We start from the raw sequence: 20340 nt of genomic DNA on the forward strand, positions 1-20340 counted from the left end.
AGAAAAAAAAAAAAACGTAAAAACATACGTTGAATAAACTGGTTTATAGAAATTGAACGTGAATCGTTTCTATTATGACTTTTCATGTCGGATTTACGTTAAAAGCGTCATTCTTTTTCATAAAAATGTACAAGTCCACGGAACAAATTTTCACGCTATAGTTTCATAGAGTCAAAGTAACCGATCGATATTGCTACTCGTTTCGAATTTTGCGTCAGTTTTCTTCGTTCGATAGAACGAGAAAATAAGTAGGTTCTTTTTATTTAGAAAAGTCATCAAATAAGATGCGATTCTTTTGCTGTTGGACAATTTCGATCAAATTGAAAAATATTTCCCGCTTTCCTTCGATCTAGACAGAATTCTGTGAAATTCCGTTTTCCAGGCATTACTTCGTCAAATTAATTTATCAAACATTGAAAACACCGAAATATCACTCGCTTCGTCCAGTTTATAAAATCAATTAACGTTATTAATAAAATAGAAAAAAAAGCTGAGATATTTATATACAATATATGATGTGGAAGACAGTAGCTTTTCTACAAATTCACCGCAAACGTATATCCCTCTATTGTTAATTCGAATAAATGTCGATTAACGCAACAAGTATTTGTTTCTAGATTTTGATTTCGAAACAGCCAACAACGATCGAAAGAAAGTCTTTATCGTAAAATCCTAAAATCGCTATGCCCGTAATAACAGTGGAACCTTCGTGAGTGGAAATTTTATTTTGTCTGAAACTTGTAGCCTGAAACCTCGTATAATTTATTCGGAATTTTATCCAAAACTTTTCATCGTTCTAGACTTCGCTAGACATAGACGAAACAATTAGCAAACTAGTCGAAATCATAACTGTTCGACTGTAATTTATCGATCGTATATCTCTGAATTGCAGGAACTAGGCTGCGAATCAGGATAAAACCTTGTTGCAGCCATCGTTTAACTCGACAAGTTGTCACGACCTGTGTAACGCGAATTCTAACGTTGTACAATGGACCGCGTGTGATCGTCGTGAAATTAAACGTCGACGAAATCGAACTCGACGAGAAAATGACGCTTCGCTAAGGAAACGGAGACGTTCGAACGAAACTCTTGCAACGAAGAACGCTGGAGAACACTTTGGTCAACGATGGACTGGATTCAACGATCGTGGTCGATCGGCACGAGTACACAGCCATTGAGCAGGATCCTCTGTCGTACTGGTAATCGTATAAAAACACCTGCTGCCCAAAGAAGATCTCACTCGAGGGCCCAGAAGGTGCGTCTACTATCCATCGAGGAGTATCCCGAATAACGAAATCGATATCGACGCTCTTAAACGCTCCATGATAAAACGAGCGTTGTACGCTTAACCAAGGGAAGAGAAAGAAAGCCGAGAAAATTCACGTACCGTTGATCGATTCGCCGAAAGCGCAGAATCGATACGAACACTCTCTTCTATACTGTCTATGTATCCATCGGCCTCAGATCGAAGTAGAGAAAGGCAGGGCCAGTTTAATCGACGGTAGCAAAAGCGGAAGCAAAAGCGGAAGCAAAAGCGGAAACAAAAGCGGAAACAGAAACAGAAACAGAAGCAGAAGCAGAAGCAAAAGCAGCCGAACAGCTCGACGGAATACACGGTATCTCTGTCCTAAGTTGACAGATTATAGGCTATATTGCGATAAGGTATCGTAAGGCTAAATTCGGATAAGAGGCTAGCATGATCCGCGTATGTACAGGCGGCATTCTCCACGGCCATGACCGAGTGAAGTAGCCGGGGATCGTCAGACGCGTGGTCCACCATGTTGAACGTAATGGCAGCGGTGACGACGAGTCTACCTAGCCGAGTAGATCCGACACCGACATCTTCCAGCAACACCAGCGCTGCATCGGGCACCGCGCCGAATAACGTGACGTCAGTTCCTGTTGAGAATCCAACGGTTGAAAATCTACCCGAGAACGTGAACGTGTTCGTAGTTGTGATCAAGGGTATCATTATGGGCAGCATCATCACGACGGCAGTGCTAGGTAACGCTTTGGTGATCGCCAGCGTGAGAAGGCACAGAAGATTGCGCGTGGTAACAAACTGTTACGTGGTGAGCTTGGCAGCGGCTGACCTCTTGGTGGCCATGTGCGCGATGACGTTTAACGCCTCGGCTGAATTGTCCGGAGGCAAATGGTTGTTCGGTCGGTTCATGTGCGACGTGTGGAACTCGTTGGACGTTTACTTCTCCACGGCCTCGATACTTCACCTGTGCTGCATCAGCGTGGATAGATATTACGCTATTGTCAGCCCGCTCGAGTATACAGTGATCATGAGACAAGGGACGGTGGGATGTATGCTGGGTAGTGCATGGATTTTACCGGCTTTGATCAGCTTCATACCGATCTTCATGGGTTGGTACACCACGCAGGAACATTTGGATTATATGGTGAAGAATCCGCAGGTAAGCTCGATATTCTTAACGATCCCTCGATTCTTCCATTACTATGCTACGAACATCGTTCTTTCGGATTCTCATATTTTTCAATCCTTTCTCGTATATTTCAATGCGATTGATATATTTCATTTTTTACTTTTCAAAAAGAAAAAAAAAAAAGAAAAAATCACATTATCCGTTCGAGATATTTCTCGATTAAGATCTTTATACTCTCTACGACTAGGAAATTTTTCGTGTTTTCTAAACTCTTGAACAATCGTTAGACGCGATAAACTTAATAAGTTTGCGAAACATCAACAACGACGAGTTTTGTATAAGGATAATGCGCGAAAGTAATACATTTTCTACAACGATCGTTCATTCGCATAATGCAAGATGAATGTTCCGGTCAACAACTAGATTCCGTAACGTGTCTAATAAGCGTTCTAACCTCCATAGGAAATTGTGAATACCGACTATAATTCCTCGGGGATAAGAGGATTTGCGCAAGAGGCTTTTCCCCAATTTGCATACGCATACGTTACGATCAAATAGACCAATCACGTCCTTGACGTGGTCCTCCACGTAACTTGCACTATTGTTTCCTTGATTGGCTAATTTGGTTATGTATAGCGGTCGATGCATCATGGGAACACCGTCGTGAACGGCCATTGTAAATTCAAAAGTTGCGGCGATTCAATGCCGGAATATCGAATTTACAGCACGAAGGATCAATCGTCGTTTGCTCGCAGCTCGTTTATTCGTGGCTTTGCCAACAAGTTTACAAACCGTATATTCTTCCATCGGTCACAGGTTATCGAAAACGATGCTGTTTAGATCTTTTTAGATCGAACGATGCTTTTTAGATCGTCAGCAGCTATATCTAACGCAATTTCTAACATTAGATTACAATCTAAGATTACAGTCGAAACGATTGTACGATCGTTAGTCGTGATTGACAATTACGAAAAGTTTGTAGGTGGAAAAAACGCACAGAACTAAAAGTATCCAACGCAACAACCGATTATACAATGTCTTACGTTAACTAGGTGCGTGTCGTTGCAAAAAGGAATCGCTCCATTTTTAAACTCTCGTATGACTGATTGTCTCGTTTGTTATCTTTCATTTTCTCGAAGCGTAACCGTTTTCTTACGCGATCGTTATAAATGGAAATCTCTACTCGCTATTATTCGAACGATCGTATCGCGTTTAAGGTTGAGATTATTCGGGTAAAGTAACGCTTCTCGGATGGAAATTGCATTATAAAAATAGAATCGTTCGTTAATCTAATGCAATGATTCCCGTATTCGTGATAAAAATGTCGAGTGTCCATGCCTGTTTCGCTAGCTGACTGGCTGGCTGGCTGGCTGGTTGGCTGGACAAATCCAATTTAAGAGTATCTTCAGCCGGCTGTAATAAAAATAAACCACCGTGATATCGAGGAGTCGATGCTCCATTTGCAGTTGTAGTATAATTGGACGGGAGAATTCCTACCGCCAGTATTAAATTGCAGTTTCCGGTTTCGTGGAGCGCTAAACTTTTCAATGCTACGCACTCAAACATTTCTGATTACATGACAGAATCGATACGTATACCGGATTCCTTGTTATCGTTATCGTCTTTAAACAGTAATACCTCTAACGTTCTCTACACAATTATTAAAATCTCGATTCAATCAGAGAATCGCGCATGATCGCTCGATAACTCTGTGCACGATTATTTAAGGAACCGAACAGTTGGAAATCTGTAAGATCGCTGTTTCTCGAAATTAATTCAGGAATTGGCGGGTCAGTGCGCATGGAGAATCGCGGAAACGGAGTTTGGTTTCACATAGTTATTTAACTATTCGATTGCTTATTTAACGAATAAATAAATATTTACAAACGAAATTGTATCGTGCGATTATATATCCTTCAATTATGCATCCATCAATTTCCTTCCTGCATTATAAACATCTCTATTAGCTGAAACTGTTAATACTGTTCAAATTGTGCGAGCAAAATGGAACCATCGAGCTGTTGTGCGAAAAATCAAATTTTTAAATAATTACAATTTATTTTTCAACCAGTTGCAATTATTCCGGGCTGCAACGATTCATAATTCCGAGTAACAACGTTGTTTAATAAGGTTAGCGCAAATACGATCCCTCTCGTTAATCGTCTACCCAAAGATTAAAATAGCGTATTTTCTTTAATTAACGCTAACTCGAAGCGCGATTAGTCGGAGATTGGCTTCGTTATTACACGATTTTAATGCAACTTAAGAATAATACGATACATTGTTTCAAAATGAAGTTTACGTAAGCGCGGGGAAAGGTTTCATCTCGTTATACCGCAGGTTTTAGCATAAATTCTGTCATGCACGACGGAAACTGCCATCGTCAGGCAAAATTGAATCGAAAATGTCGCTTTAGCTCTTGGTAAAAAAATCAAAACTAAGCGATCGAATAGTCTTTCTCCACCATTATGTTTCGCGCGTTGCCATACATTTTTCATTGATAACCGCTTGCCAATGTTTCCGATATGCCAATACCGAAAAGACGATCTAAGGTTCAGCTTACCTTCAAATGGGGAAATTTTACTTTTCTTTGCTTCCCTGATACACGTCATAACGTAAATTGCAAACTTTCGTTTATGCGTATGTATTATAAAACGCGCGCTATGACTCGCACAGAAGTATTTTACCGATCTTTTGTTAGCTGTTAAATCATGTTTCAAAGTATTAAGAAAACACGGAAACGTTTGTTGAAATATTGCGAAACGCTAAATCCAATTGGTTTCAAAATGTACGATTCAAACTGTATTTTGTTCGTTCGAATTTTGCGAAAGTCAAATGTTCTCCTTGTTTCACGCTAATTTGGTCAAGCTAATACGTACGAAGAAAAATGTTGCACTTTGGCACGTTAGACGTTGCCTCGAGAATAGTTATCGTGCCGATTAAGAGAAAAATAAGTTGCAGCTCTTTGAATAAAATAATACGCGACAACCAGCTATCTCCGATAAAGACGAACGAGAAGTTGTAATGCTAAACGATACTGGTGTTAAAAGAATAGAAAAATAATTGTTTCAACGAGAAAGTAACTATAAAGAAAATACAACGATACTTTTGTCGAGAAGCATATAAATTCTATGCTAAATATAATTTTCTACGACTGGTTACATTATACAAGCGTGTAAGACTGTTGCAAGATAGAACTACGATTGTCGGTGGCAGCTGCTGCTGCTGCTCTCGTTCAACTGTCGTTGAGCAAGCTGAAAACATGTTGCATCGATCGATACATTTAACTAATCTAATACAGCTTTTTACAACAAACTCTCAGAAAATTATTCATTCCTCGTTTCTATCGGAAAATCTTCGCTCCTAGCACTTACATCGTTTAAGTTTCGCTTTAACTCGTCGAGTTCTAACTTCAGGATATTGGTAAGCCGGATAACGAGTTCACTCGTCTTTCCTAGATAACGAGTTAATAGGCCACCGTGTAATTTATCCTGTTCGTCAATCCCGTCGTCCCACGGGAGCTGCAACCTCTGGATGCTGTAGTTTGTAGGCTCTAGCGTTGATTACATAGACGACATAGGCGAAAGCCTCGGGAGTCATAAGTGTTCTGACTCCAGGGAATAGTCACTGCTGAGAACACGCGAATCGTTGCAGCATTTCCGTATAAAGTCCACTTGTGCATAAAACTGTGTGACAGCATACGTCGTTTCGCTTAAAGAAAACCGCGATATTTCTGTCGTTCGGTTAGCAACTTTAACCGGATTCGCGAACGGATTTAACGAATAATTGATTTTGTTACAAGAGTAGTATCACTTTCCGCTTCGCTCCTTAAAAAATCGAGCTTTCATTCGCTGTACTAGCGAAAGACGCGATGAAAATTTCTTCGAAAGTTCGCTCGTCCTCGCTCGTCGAGCCTCGGATAACACAGTTCGTGGTCGGCTCTGCACCTTGAAACGATCGTTTCGTTGTCAGGCGTGGTCAGGACAAAATCGCGTATCGATCAGGGTAAAATCGCGAGGGATCGTAGAGCGGCCGATACAGCGTATCCGTGTCGTTGCAGGTCTGCTCGTTTGTGGTGAACCGGCCGTACGCTGTGATCAGCTCGTGCGTCTCCTTCTGGATCCCTGGCTTGGTGATGATAGTGATGTACTGTAAGATCTACAAGGAGGCTGTCAGACAGAGAAAGGCGCTCAGCAGGACGTCCAGCAACATCGTGCTAAACAGCGTGCATCATCACAGGTCCTCGACCAGACAACACCATCATCAGCAGATGCTGCTTCAAGCGGCGGCCGAAACCGGTGAGTTTGCACTATTACACGTATAACGTTTTAGCGTAGATGACGTTAGTTCCGCTTCCGCTTCCGCTTCCGCTTCCTGTTCCCGTTTCCATCGCTAAAATGGAAACATTTGCTTGTCATCTCAGAGAAATCATTCGCTTCGTAACAATCATGGTTTCTTCGGTTCTTTCTTTTTCACCATCCGCGTTACCCTAGAAGATAGCACGAAATATATAACAGGTTTCTTCGGGCATAGTCTGCGTGAAAACGTTTCAAACGAATCGAACCTTTGTAACGATTAGAAAAATTAACCCATGATATCGAATCCATTATAGCGGTTCGTACGACGATCAACCAAAGTGGTTAATCGAAAGAAGAAATATTTCAATAGTATAATAACGTGATAATGGATCTAAGAAAGGCGAGCTCCAAACATTTTCGCGAAAATTATGGCATAATCTTGCGGTGGTGTATGCGTGAACGAGTTTCTCAAAGAGCGTGGTTTCCAGTTGTCGAACAACACTGACGCGACACGACATAGAGTGAGATCGCGGGGATCGGGGAAGGCGCGGTTACCCGGAAACTGGATTTTCTTTCTTCGACATCCGCCATTTCTGGCACGAACCGCAGTAACTCTGCGCGCGGCGTTACAGCTTAAAATCCGTTGCTTGCTTTCTCGTTCTTGCAAAGCTTTGCAATGGCGATGCAAAGACACGGTCGAAAAGAATCGCCAGCAATGCATTGAATATCGACATAGCTGTAACATAGATAGAAACTGAAGGAGCGACATGGGAATAGGAAGTCTAACGACGTAGAGTAAATAAAGTAGAAGGCTCGTAGAGTAACTACGCGAGTATAATTGTACGCGTCGGAACACTGGCGGCTGTGGGCAGATTGACGGAGGAAAGGAGTTGCAGACCAGACAGACAGATCGCAAAGTGCGTGACTATCGAGGGACTGTCCCTCGTAGATATGATAGAATATCGCGATTTTATGTCGTCCCCGGCATAATAAAGGTCGGACCACGATCTTTGAACTTCGTAAGACGGTAGACGGCCTGTACGCTACTAAAGCACGATCCTTGCTTCTCGTAAGACGGAAGACAACAGCTATCGACGAGTGATTCTTCGCATCTGCCCCGCGGTTGATCGCTCGACATGGGGGTGAAGGTTAAGAGCAAAAAGTTTGCTTCTCTTATCGAATAATTTATGACTTTGTTGATCGTTGGAGAGTTTGTCGGGCCTAGGCAGCCCTCTTGGGGCCCGCTCGGCGGCAATGTCGTAAATCCTTGCCCGTTTCGACCCGTTACAGGTCTCGAACGATAACACGGATCAACGAACGGCGCGCGAGTATCGTGCATGGCTGGTTAGAGAAGGACAGAGCGGCCTCGATACAGCCTTCTCTCGCTATTTCCATGCCGCATCCACTTACACGCTAACATGTGACTACGTGTGGCGTACTCTATCTTTGTTGCTTATTTTGAATTCTTCGTTATTTTATTACACTATCGAAGAATCAACAACGTTCGTATCATTTTTATCATTAATCGTTTGTCATTTATCGAGGAAAAGAAAAGCAAATAACGATATCCGCAGTACGAACGCCCCGAAATTGGCGGCAATCGACTGGAAAGAACGCAGAAATCCAGCAACTTTATGGTTGTATTAGCGTCTTTGATCTTCTTCGTTTGAACATGTAACGCGCAAATTGTTACGAAGCAGAATCGATCGAAAGGATGAAGCCAGAGATATGCCGATTTTGGAATGAGCGCGAGCCCTCGAGATCGATGAAAAACACCTAAACGTTGAAGTTTGCAATCGCATTTTGATCGACAGGCATTGTGGTTTATAGAATTAAGGTCGTCGATTGAAAGCGGTCGAAACGGTTGAACCGATTAAATGGGATTTTGCGGTCTCCTAATAAAATCGTGGTTTTCCGCTATTTTCGTTTATATGCTGGACGATGACAATCGGCTTCGTACGGCTTCCGGCTATTATAGACGAATGAAAAGACTGACCGATTTCGAGAATCCTACAGAAATGAGATATTTAAACGCGGTAAAGACATTCTTGAAATTTCGTATCCAGTTGGCAAAGAGTCTATAGGAAAGTGGAAGGTGCAAAGACGCGCACATTGCACGTAATTAATATCTATGCAAGAATATATAAAATATCCATGTAGTATAGTATATTACCCGATAGCCTAACAGCATACTATGGTTGCATTGTCTGGTACGTAGAACAATGTTCTACTTAGATTCCAATGTTAATCATCGTCAGAAAAATATACTCGAGTCGAAATAAAATTCAGTCTAATTAAAATAAAATTCAGTGGAATTAAATTCGTACGTTATAAGATTCGATATCGTAGAGGAAATGTCTCAATTATATACAAATTGATGATTTCTCCACTTACGACTTCCATTTACCGTCCAATTTACGTAAATAATCGACGATAATCAGTGCATATTCCTATAATAAGCACCGTAAGTCCTCTGGAACAAAATTGTGCGAATCGTATTCGCGCACGATGAAACGGGTGTTTTGTTTCTGGCTGACAATGAGTCGAAAAGCGCTGTAAACGCGAGCGATGAGGCATATGTGCTATTCACTGATCCAAACATGGTTGTTGTTCGTGGGTGTCGAAAGGTCGGTCACTCGAAAAAAGCATTAGCGTAAACTGAAGCGTGCGGTCGTCGCAAACGAGTCCGTAAAAAGTCGCCGTCGAAAAGTTGGTTTATTTCTAAAATAGTTTTATTGTCTGTTTCTACCGAAAAATTCTGATCGACGAATCGCTCTTACATATATACATATGGTGTATCAGTTGTTGAAATGAATTCATCGATCTGCTGATCCCTTGGCGTACTACCCCTTTCCCGCTTGTTTTTCCAGCAGTTTGTTTTTATTGCGCTTTACGCGTGAAAGGTTTCGTCGTTATTCATCGCCTTTATATTTACCAGTTATCTTTTCCAAAGTGGCGTAAATGCAAGTTTCTATTCATCCTTTTCCTTATTTTGAAAAGACGTTGAAAAGGATCGATCGGTACATCGGTAGTTGGACAAATTTCTTTTTTCCCATCAAAAATAGGAATAAGTACAATATTTTGTTCATCGTAATTTTACTTAATAATAACTTAATAATTTTGTAATACAGCGGATATAACGAGAAAATCGAGGCGATAATCGAGCAAAACGTAACGTAGATATTGAAATAACGATGTTGGCAATTTTCCTCCATTTAGCAAGTTCTGCTCTATCTTTTATTTCATTATTCTCGCAACAGAGGAACATTCGTCCCATTTGATAATAATTGTACATCCCTCGCTATTGCATTTCCTTTTCGTACCACGATTTTCAAAATTTACCATTTCCGCTTCGTTCTACGTTATCACATACAGCGTAAGTTGAGTTGGAACTTTTGCGTTTCCGAAAAAATTCATTTTATCCTGGTTTCTCATTTTTCTCGTTTCAACTAACACTGTACGACGAATAAACGATTAAAAAGAAATGGAAAACGAATCCTAATTCGATTCGCTGTTGGAAATCTTAATTAGATAAGAAATTAGATAGAAAGTTTCCTACATCGGTACATAGGTACATAGATCGGCATATACCTTCTGTGCCTTATAGATTCTTATAGTTCTTCTACAATTATTATATATGAATTAGAATGTTCTTGTTATTAGGCTAATTTGCATAATACCGAACGAGTGCTTATTAAAAATCTCATACATTTTTAAATTTATAAAAAGTTCGCGTCTCGGAAAATGTATAATTTCGAATACGTTTTGGTAGTTGGTGGAATAATGACATGTACGGGCTTGATGGAACGGATCGGTAAAAGTTCTATCGCGTTGTAGTGGAGTTGGAAGCTACCGAAGAATGTTCGCGCTATCGATTACACAATCGAGAAGTACGAGTTTACAAAGCTGTTGGAAATGACTGCAGATTCCACTGAAACTAACACTTGTCGGGTTACGAGCCGCCAAATGGATAACTCTGTGACTGTACGTAGTTGCAGGACATGTACGACACGCTGTAAGTAAAATTGAATTCGACAAGACCAGACAGCAATTGTCATCTAAACCCGAATATCATTCGATGAATTTTCACACCTACTGTAAAATCAACTTTCCTATTACTGTTCAATTCAAGAGCTAATTAACGAGATTTTACGCGATCTGTAAAATTCATTATCTATAAAAATTCAAAAATTTATGATTATCGAGAGTGCGCAATAAGGGTGTTTAGACATCTGGTGACCATCTTTAGACATCTTTTGCCCGAGGAATAGAGTCTGGTTTAGGTAAAGAGTCGTTAGGTTAGGTAAACACCAAATCCCCAACAATCGTAATTACGTGCAATTAAACGAATAAACGATCGAAATGAATAACAAGCGAAACAAACTACAAACAAAATAAATTAATAAACGTAACGAGTATCTTCTTTTTATCTACGTTAAAAATGCATTAATATCACGCATAAAACATAAAATACTTAAAACACTAACTAAATTTTGTTTATCGAAAAAACAAACGCAAAGAAAAGCGTTACCTGTGCGTGCGTGCGTGCGTGCGTGTGTATATGTGTCTATATGTTTATAGATCATCCTTTAAATGTTTTCAACAATTGTTTGAAGAAAAAAGAAAAGAAGGAAGACAGAAAGAAAGAAAGAAAGAAAGAAAGAAAGAACGAACGTATAATATTTTAATTAAAACAGCTTTATTTTCTAATTTCGAATCGTTGTTTCTTTCTAATCGTAAGATGCAAATCGAAAATCGTTAGAAACCACCGATAAACAACATACTGATACAGCACTGGTACGCTTTGAACCACCGTTCACAGAAATAATCGAACGAAACTAAAAGGGGATGAAGCGGTTGAAAAGCACAAACGGTAAAGGAGCCGTGCTCGATTCTGCGTCGCCTTTAATGACCAGTCATTAATAACGGCACAGTACGTGCGGGAAATTTACGAGCGCGTCTGTTCAACTGCAGTTGCAACGAAATTACGGATCCGCTACAAGCCGCCCCTTCTCCGTTCTTGATGCGCAGAGGACTCGCCGGCCAGCTGACCTTGACCCTTAAACGTATCCTGTCATCGTTGGAATTTTGTTCTGGTAAAAGTTTGGAGGAGTCACGATCGAGGAGAGGCCAGCGGCGTTCGTTATAATTTTCGCTTTTGTCTCGTCCATGTTTCAACAATTTTCCATCTTCACGGTCTATACCTTCGCAATGTTTACCGTATAACATAGTTAGGATTGTTTGCGTTTCGATCGTTTTTTTCCGATGCCAACAATCACGTTCTATATACGTTTCGATAGGATTTCTTGCGTCTCGACCAGTGGCCTTGACCTCGCACGATTCCACATCATCGGCAACGTTCGAGCTGAATGGTGGTTAACAGATCGAAAACGAAGGGATGGGTGGGTAGCCGTGGAAGGTCAGGGTGACAGTTACCGACCGGGTATTTTTATTCTTGGAATGTTGCGAATGCAGTTTTATCGCGGAGAGACAAGTTGTTTTTGGTTACGTAAACAAGGAAATTTCCGGACTTCATGACGAAGGAAAAGTGGCTCGTTACATTCTTGTCACGAAAGCTGCAATTATCCTCCCAATGTTAACTCTGAAGAGCACGCAAAGATTAACGCAGCTACTTTCTTTATCTTCAGATTGTTATTTGTTCCGTTTTGCTTTTCTTACGAAAAATGTTTCATAACTTCCACGAAATTTCTTCGATGAAAGAAAGTGTCGAGTTTCATAAAAATTGTCTAAATAAGTAAGATCGACGATACTAGGGTTGAACGATAAGAAACGAACTAATTGGCAAATGTCCTTTTATTTCGGTATTATTATTATTTATTATCTTTTACTTCTGCTTTGAAATACGCTGGTAAAATTATCGTAAGCCGCTTATTACTTAACCTCCTTTTAACAATTTCGTTTCTATTATTTTATTTTCTATTTTATTATTTTTTTGTTATTTTTTTTTTTTTTTTTTTTTTTTTATTAGAGAAATCTCACGCGTGGATATCGTTCGTTCGCGTATCATTCATCGACACGTCCTCCGGCCTTCCATCCGTTTGGCTAACAACGGAACATTTAACGGGACGTATTACTTTACATATTTAATATTATGGTTATTCGCGATAGACTAGCTAGTTTCCTCTTTTAATCCGTTATCTTGGCTTTTCTATGACCAAAATTAACGATTTATTTCGTTGTACATATATTATTAAGAATTATCAGTTATAACATTATAAAATACCGAAATACGACAGTTTCGTAAAAGTTACTCGTAACGAAATAAAACTGGAAATACGTCATGATCGTTATTCTCATTCTCCGAGCCGTGCAATCTCAAGAGTTGACATTTACGTCAAGCAACGTTGCTTTTATGACGTAAATACAAAATGGTACGATATTAACTTGACGTTTAAATAAGATTTAAATTAGCTTTAATATCATTGTTGTTAATCCGATCTCTTGAAAGTTTACCTGACGTTATTTATTAGAAACATTAATTTTATATCGGTAAAATTATAAAAGACGATTAGCAACGCCTGAAAGATTATATTTCTACGAGTGAAAAATTAGCAAACATCGGTGTAGAGGATCGTAGGCAAGCGCAGTCGCTACCGTTCCAACGATTCCATCTTAAAGCGTTCGTTCTGTTACGTAACGATCAGCGTTACAATCAGCCTAATAAGCATAATTTCCATGTTACGTTCTCGTTACAGTATTTTTTTTTTTTTTTTTTTTTTTAAGAATATTTCGTAGCAACACTGTCTTTCGGTTGCACGAGTCGACATCGACGCAGTGAACACGGTTCAAGATACTATCGATGTAATTAGCAACATTGGACACACGTATTATTACAAAACAGCGTGCGGATACAACACCGTTATTTTCATAATTGCACAACTAAATAATTACTCGTGCTGGTGTTGTTGCATAAAAAACTGAGACATATTATAAAAAGCACGTAAAAAGGCCGCGGAGCATACCGTCGGGGCAAAGGTCACGGTTTGCCGTGGCTAATTCGTGCTCACGCAAACCCTTTGGCCGGCAGCGTATCTACGAACGCAAGGCGCTCTGTCTTACCAGTGATGGATGTTGCGAGGGCCCCGACTGGTAGCGACGATAGTTGCGTTACTATTCCATCAACGAGTCTCCTAATCCCGGCCCCTTGTTCTTCCTTCTTGCACGAGTGCAGACAGTGCAAGTTAACACGTTGACCGTTTTCAGTGGTCATCGGTGACAACGTTGACAAATTTTTTGGGATCATTCAGTGTCGTATTACACTTCCGTAATAGGCCCTTTACACCGCAAATTTACACCGTGACCTCGGGAGACATTTAAGCCAGTAGTTTTCACACTCTGATTTTAGTCACGGCGTATTCTAGAAAATGTACAGATATCTCGACCCACTCTTTATACAAATTTGAAAGTTTAGCGAAATGTCGAATTTATAGATACGAAGGTCGATAGACGATAAGTCGTTTGATGATAACGCTAGACTACCTGTAGTTAGGTAAAAATAAGATAAATTTCGTGGACTAACGAACGTTTCAACAATGCGAATAACTTGGACAGAGTCGGAGAAGAAACGCGCGAATGCGATATAATGTATCAATTTATCCCAGAGCAACATATACGTGTAAAAGTCGCGTACCGTTCTACGTGTTAATAGCGCTAAATGCCGGCTAAATTGCCCGGGGAGTTAAATTGATTTTGTCAAGAGCCGCTGGATGCTGGCCTAGGCCTCCCCAGGGTGATGTTGGCGTACCGAGCAACGTTCCTATCCGTTCTTGCACCGTCTCTAGGATAAACGGTACGATTTATGAAAAGTGGTCCCGTTCTATGGGTGAATGGGTGAAGATGTTGCAGCCGGACCGAGTTACTTCGCGCCAGGTATAGGCGTGTTAATCAAGTATGAGAAGAGTTTCAGAACGTTGAAACTTAACCGCGAATTACGAACGCAACAAGGAGTTTGATACGTAATAAAGAAAAAAGAAGATAAGTCGATATCGTTCGTTTCTTGTTTCGATACGATACGAAAAACTGCGAACAACATGAAGAAACAGTATACGTCTATATTTGCATATCGCCTTTATCTCCTATTTCTCCGAACAATACGATGATATATGCGTATTGTAGTATCGTGGACAAAAAGGTCTAAGGAGATATCGGGCAAACCATAAACAATGTCGCGAGAGCCGAGGCGTCGTCGGCTCCATCAATGTGTGTCGTCGGTCCTTCGATCGAATGGTTTCGTAGAAAAGGCCTGCGTGACCCTGGCCACGAGTATTTGCGGAACACGTGCGTGGTGGGCCTAAGAAAAGTCAAAGAGATGCTAGAACTGGCGGTGTCAGCGAAAAAGCCAGAGAGTAAAATTTCGAATGCCGCGAGACAAATTGAATCGGGAATAAAAGTGACGGACGAGCATTGACAAATATCGCCTTGTCATTAGAAAAATTTGACCGGCCAAACGTCAAAGTACAGATACCGAAAGTCTAACGAAAAGAAGAGAAAGAACTGGAAATCTGGAAAATAAATTTAATAAATAAACGAAAGATATAGGAAGAACGTAGGAGACGAATATCGGAAGATGTATATTAAACATTACATTTTTTAAAGCAAATTGTAAATCCAGCTGCAAATCCAGCAAATCTCAGCTTCGTTAAAAAGTAGTCGACGCCATCCTCGCACTGCCTGGTTCCTGAAAACGATTTTACCTCGTCGACCACTTGAATTTTCTCACCGCGACAACCATCAACCTTTCGACATCGAATCGAACTTGGAGACCGAGGCTTTTTCGATGCGATCAAGACCAGGTTTCTTACTTTGCCCCCGTTCGCCTCTATCCTCCACGGTTGCGTAAGCAGAGAGGAGGGGTGACATAGGCCGACAGGAGGCGCTCTCGATATTTACAGCGGACTGTTTTCAAATATGTATATCGCTTTCTACTCGAATTGACAAGTGGGACGATCGATATTCGGCGCTGGTGCCGCGGAATCCCTCTTGCCCCGTCTGTCGCACCGATGCCAGGTTCCTGCAATCGCCAAGCTTTTACAAGTACCTCGCGAGCCTACGGAAATCAGACCGGCTCGAATCGAACATCTGCATTGACTTACGAAAGTACTCGAATACTTTTCACAGGAAGAAACTTGTCACGAATATATCGCGTACGCTGCACGAAAGTTGTTGAAATTTCGTTAACGTTGTAATCGAAACAGTGGCTGGCGAAAGCGCTCGATCGCCTGGAAAAACTTTTCACGATAACTTCAAAGCTTTAGGTAATGCACGCGAAGCAGAGAAAAAAGATTCTAATATTATATTCCTTATTTAGAATGTTTTGCGATTTGCTTGAAAAATATGACCAAATTTATAGACGATGAAATACTTGGACGTGTATAATAAGTTTCTTAAACAAAAATTACTGTTAAATCAAGTGAAAGACAAACACGTGTAAACGCAGAACGTAAAACGCAAAGAAACGCAAAGAAATGCAAAAAAAAAAAAAAATAAAAAACGTAAAAAAGACGTAAAAAAAAAAAGAAAAAAGAAAAAAGAAGAGAACTCGAGCGTATCAGAGAATTGCGTTGTACGTGCGTGTTGCTCGATCCTTGGATATCGAAAGGCTAGAACTTGCGCGATCGAAAAATGTTTAAATAACTGAAGACTGTCAGAAATTATGTTTAGCGGAGTCGATTTACCGATTTTAATAAGCGGACGTTTCATCGCAAACCAGATGCGTACTCGATTTCGGGCTCGTTTTGGTCGCTGAATCGCTCGATACTTTCGATATTTGTACTCTTTGAATCGATAATATCGATTGCATGGAAACAGCGATGGAATATAATCAGCGCTACTACGATCAGCTGAAATTCCGAACTTATGAATTTTTCAACAAGTAGAGTCACGTGAGAGGATCGCACGATTTGTCGTAGATTTGTTGAGCCATGGCATTCTGAAAAATTGACGGATATATAATATATGTGTCGGTATTTGAAAAATTATATCGAGCTATTTACGCGAATTAAAAATGTTCTTTAAGAGAATAGACGAAGGAAAGGAGGAAGTGTAGCAAGAGGGGGAAGGGAAATAGGAAGAAACAGAAAAGACTAACCAAAGTGGGGTTAAGGATGGCTTATATATTTAATTTTCGCAAATATTCCTCACCTATTCGATCGAATGCGATCGATCGGTTGCAATTGTTATCGATATTTGCTTCTACAAAGCGACAAAGTGACGGATAAATGAAACTTTGCAAGTCAATTTTCCACTGTTATTTTAATTGAAAAAGATATTTTAGATTGGGCCGTTCATCCGCAACGTTGGGCCGCAACCGGAATCCGGCCAAGCGGCGTAAATACTTTCATCCTTGGCCTTTTTCACTGTGCAGGAATCATCAATCGGGTCGTGCACTCTCGAGATTAATCCGCACCTTACGCGCTTCAGCTTGAAATAGATGCTCGTTAATACGTGAGTTTTCTTAACGAATATTTCGCGTTACATTTCCATCGGTTTTATCATTGACTGGTTTTCCTAAAATATAGTCTGTAAACGATATATCGACGAAGGAAAGACGGTAGAACCGATTATCAAACACAAACGCGAAATACCATATTCAATTCGTCGAATAATCGTCAATGACTCTTACATTTCTTTTCACTTTCGATTTTTATTTCGCTCTGTTTCTCCATCGTTCCGTGAATCGATGTTCCGATAATTGGAACTCTAATATAATACAAAATAACTCGATTGAGAATTGAGAAAACGTTCTCGCAATAAAATTAATGCATCGTTTATTAGGTTCAATCTGGAAGGAAATCGGATCGCCAGATGGTGCGAAAAGAGTCGAAAATAAGTAGCAATGGTGCGCGCAACACGGTTCACAAGCTATAGGAAAAGCTTAAAACCGCTTTCGTTCCTTTTATCGGCTATCTAGAACGTTTCTTCGTGCTGCAATGTCATTATTGTTATCGTCGGAACGTCGGCCGAGTAGCCGTCCAGTTTTCCGAGACAATCGAACCGGACATTGGTAAATGAATTATTAGCAAAGCGTTCCGTAAGTGGATTAAACGTTGTTCCACGAGACGCTTTAATCAGATTAAAATCTTAAAAGCACGGGTAAACGTTTTTAAGCGAAACCGGGGGAAAAGTAGCTAGCGCTTTATCGGTTCAGCGTGACAATCTCTATCGAACACCATGTACAGAAGATCCGTTCTTGTTTGCTCACGGTTTTTACAAAGCATTTTTGGCCGAATTACGCGAAAACTTTCGACAAATATTTATTAATTCGTAAACCCAAAGAATTTGGAGAATTTGATAGCGGAAAAATTGAATAATGCAAAATAAACGAACAAACGAAACAAATAAATGCGATATCGAGCCTCTGTGGATTAATTTCGGAATTAGAGAAGCTGCAATCGCGAATAACTAAATGTAATTGTGCGAGATGGACCGGTCTATAGAGTACGTGATCGCTGTATCCAAGCCAATCGTCGCTACCTTATTCGTTGGCAGAATAAGCGAACAAACACTGGCGGGAAGATGGTTTGATATTCTCCTTTAACCTTTAAAATTCTCTGGTAGATCAGCATCGGCACTACCGGCGAAGACGAAGAGGAAAACGAGAGGTCTCGGTCGCGGCCGTTTTCGACCTTATTACAGCGAATACGTACACGACTTTGGACCTTGCCACCACTTTTCCCATCGACATCGAGATTCCTATCTTAATCGTCGTTTTTACGAGCATGCAACGTCGGTCGCGAGCTCGACCTTAAGCTCTTGTTAAGTTAGCGGCGTACTCGCACGAACGAGGATCGGGGCTCTCGAATTGCGGATAATTCGAAGCGGAAATAACGCGTACGTGGATCGAAGCTGCTTTTCCATCGAGAAAACGTGTTGCCCGAATCGAATCGAGCGAAAGAAACCGAGTAATTTTTATTTGCAGCGTGATCGTGTACGGTTAATCGAATAGCGTTTCTTGTCGAATCATCACGCACACAAACGCTGCAAACGAAACAAACGAAGTATCCAATCATCCAATACACTTTTTTATCCGCTGAAAGAATAAGACACGAACTGGGTTCGCGAATCGAAGCAAATCCGATCGAATCGAACGTCTTCCGACGTTGTTTAGTTGTAAAGTTAAACGACTGTGTTTAAGCACGGTACGGTCAGGTTGGGTGATGTACGTTTGAAGCCGGCATTTGACAACTTTTTTACCAACGTTCCTATGCACGTTTCCATACATTGGATCGGTTTAGCTCGACCTCCAGACTCCTTGGCGCTATCGTGCCTCGATACAAGCTTCATAAATAATCAACTTTCTACACACGAGTCTATACCGCCATGTCGGAGGTAAAATTCTGACACTGTGTGTGGAATTTTCAGCAACCATTTCGCTTTCGTAACATTACCGAACGTTCATTTATTCTAATTCAGCGAAGAATTTAGCGACCATCGTGTACCGTCGAATTCTTAACTCTCGTCGAGGAGAATTTTCGAATTTTTAAGCTTCTCGGTCTTTCCACTTTCATATCGTTCTGAATTTCTGAATACTCGGATTTTGGAATATCCGTGTTTCCCAAATCGAAATCCCAGCACTCTGGTTTTTTGCATTTTTATTTGGATATTCAAAGTTTTACGCTGTGCAGCTCCTGGAAACTTGCCCTCGTACACATCTGCCGCTATCCACGGAGTCGTTCAAACGTTTCGCTTGTATGCTTCGAAACGTTTGTAAGATAGCGTTTTGGAGCTAACTGCACGAGTTGGAAAAATTCAAGGTTGCCTCATTGAAGAGAACAGCGTTGTTCCATCGGTTCGACCTCGTAGGTTACGTAACTCGGATGAAAGAAAAAGTCTGCTTACGTGTGGCGACGCTGAGCGATCTTAAAGGCGATCCGCATTAGCGACGTTCTCCGCATTAGCGAGCCACGCGATCGTTCGATCGATCGGATCGACTGGCGGTGGACAAGGCCGGCTCCGTATCGTTTCGACCGAAACTGGAAGAACAACGCGGCTGTTGTTTTCCATTTCGTGGAATTATCGTCGCGTTGCATCGATTTCGCAGTTGGAAAACCAAACGACGTTAACGCGAGCCGTTTAACGTTCAATAGCATTGAACAAGTCGCAGTTACTAATCTTTTCGTGCTTCATGCCACGTGGCAATAGCACCACGATTATTCCATCTAATCACTTACGAAGAAATCGGTTAATCGGTTAATCGAATTGTCGTTGGGTTTCATGCGAAAAGTCATAGATCATTTATTGCACGTTGTTACGTATGCACGAGTTGATCGTTTATTTTCTTCTTTCTTTTCTAAGAAATGCTTGTTACAAACTTATAAATTCCTGCAGATTTCTCGTATATATGGATGTAGTTGACTTTTCGAATAGGAAAGCCAGCTGCAATAGTCGAATAGGAAAATAATTGTAATCGTTGTGCATTTACCGTGTACGTCAAGTAACAATTTTCGTATGGGTAGATTCGATGGCTGTAGATATTATACATTTGATTTACGCGAACAGCAACACTCGCCAAGCAACTAGTTGTTGTACCGTACATGTATTCTACATGGATTCAATGGCTTCCTGTATAGGAAAAACAATAGCCATTTTACTAGTTTCCTGTACAATTCCATGTATAAATAGATTTCCAT

At 40.7% G+C, this 20340-nt stretch overlaps 1 protein-coding gene across 6 annotated transcripts in view; it reads left to right on the forward strand.

Annotated features, from left to right (window-relative positions):
• LOC126874125 (octopamine receptor beta-3R-like) overlaps positions 1 to 20340 on the forward strand; it is a 108080-nt gene that overhangs the window by 8715 nt on the left and 79025 nt on the right. For all 6 annotated transcript variants that reach the window (XM_050635817.1, XM_050635818.1, XM_050635819.1 and 3 more), the window contains 2 exons: positions 893 to 2423; positions 6454 to 6691. In XM_050635817.1, the coding sequence (XP_050491774.1) occupies positions 1779 to 2423; positions 6454 to 6691 (883 nt within the window). In that variant the 5' untranslated portion in view covers positions 893 to 1778. The remainder of the gene's footprint in view (positions 1 to 892; positions 2424 to 6453; positions 6692 to 20340) is intronic.

Source organism: Bombus huntii, chromosome 15 (genome assembly GCF_024542735.1).
Source record: "Bombus huntii isolate Logan2020A chromosome 15, iyBomHunt1.1, whole genome shotgun sequence".
In the NCBI taxonomy this organism is placed as follows: Eukaryota; Metazoa; Arthropoda; class Insecta; order Hymenoptera; family Apidae; genus Bombus; species Bombus huntii.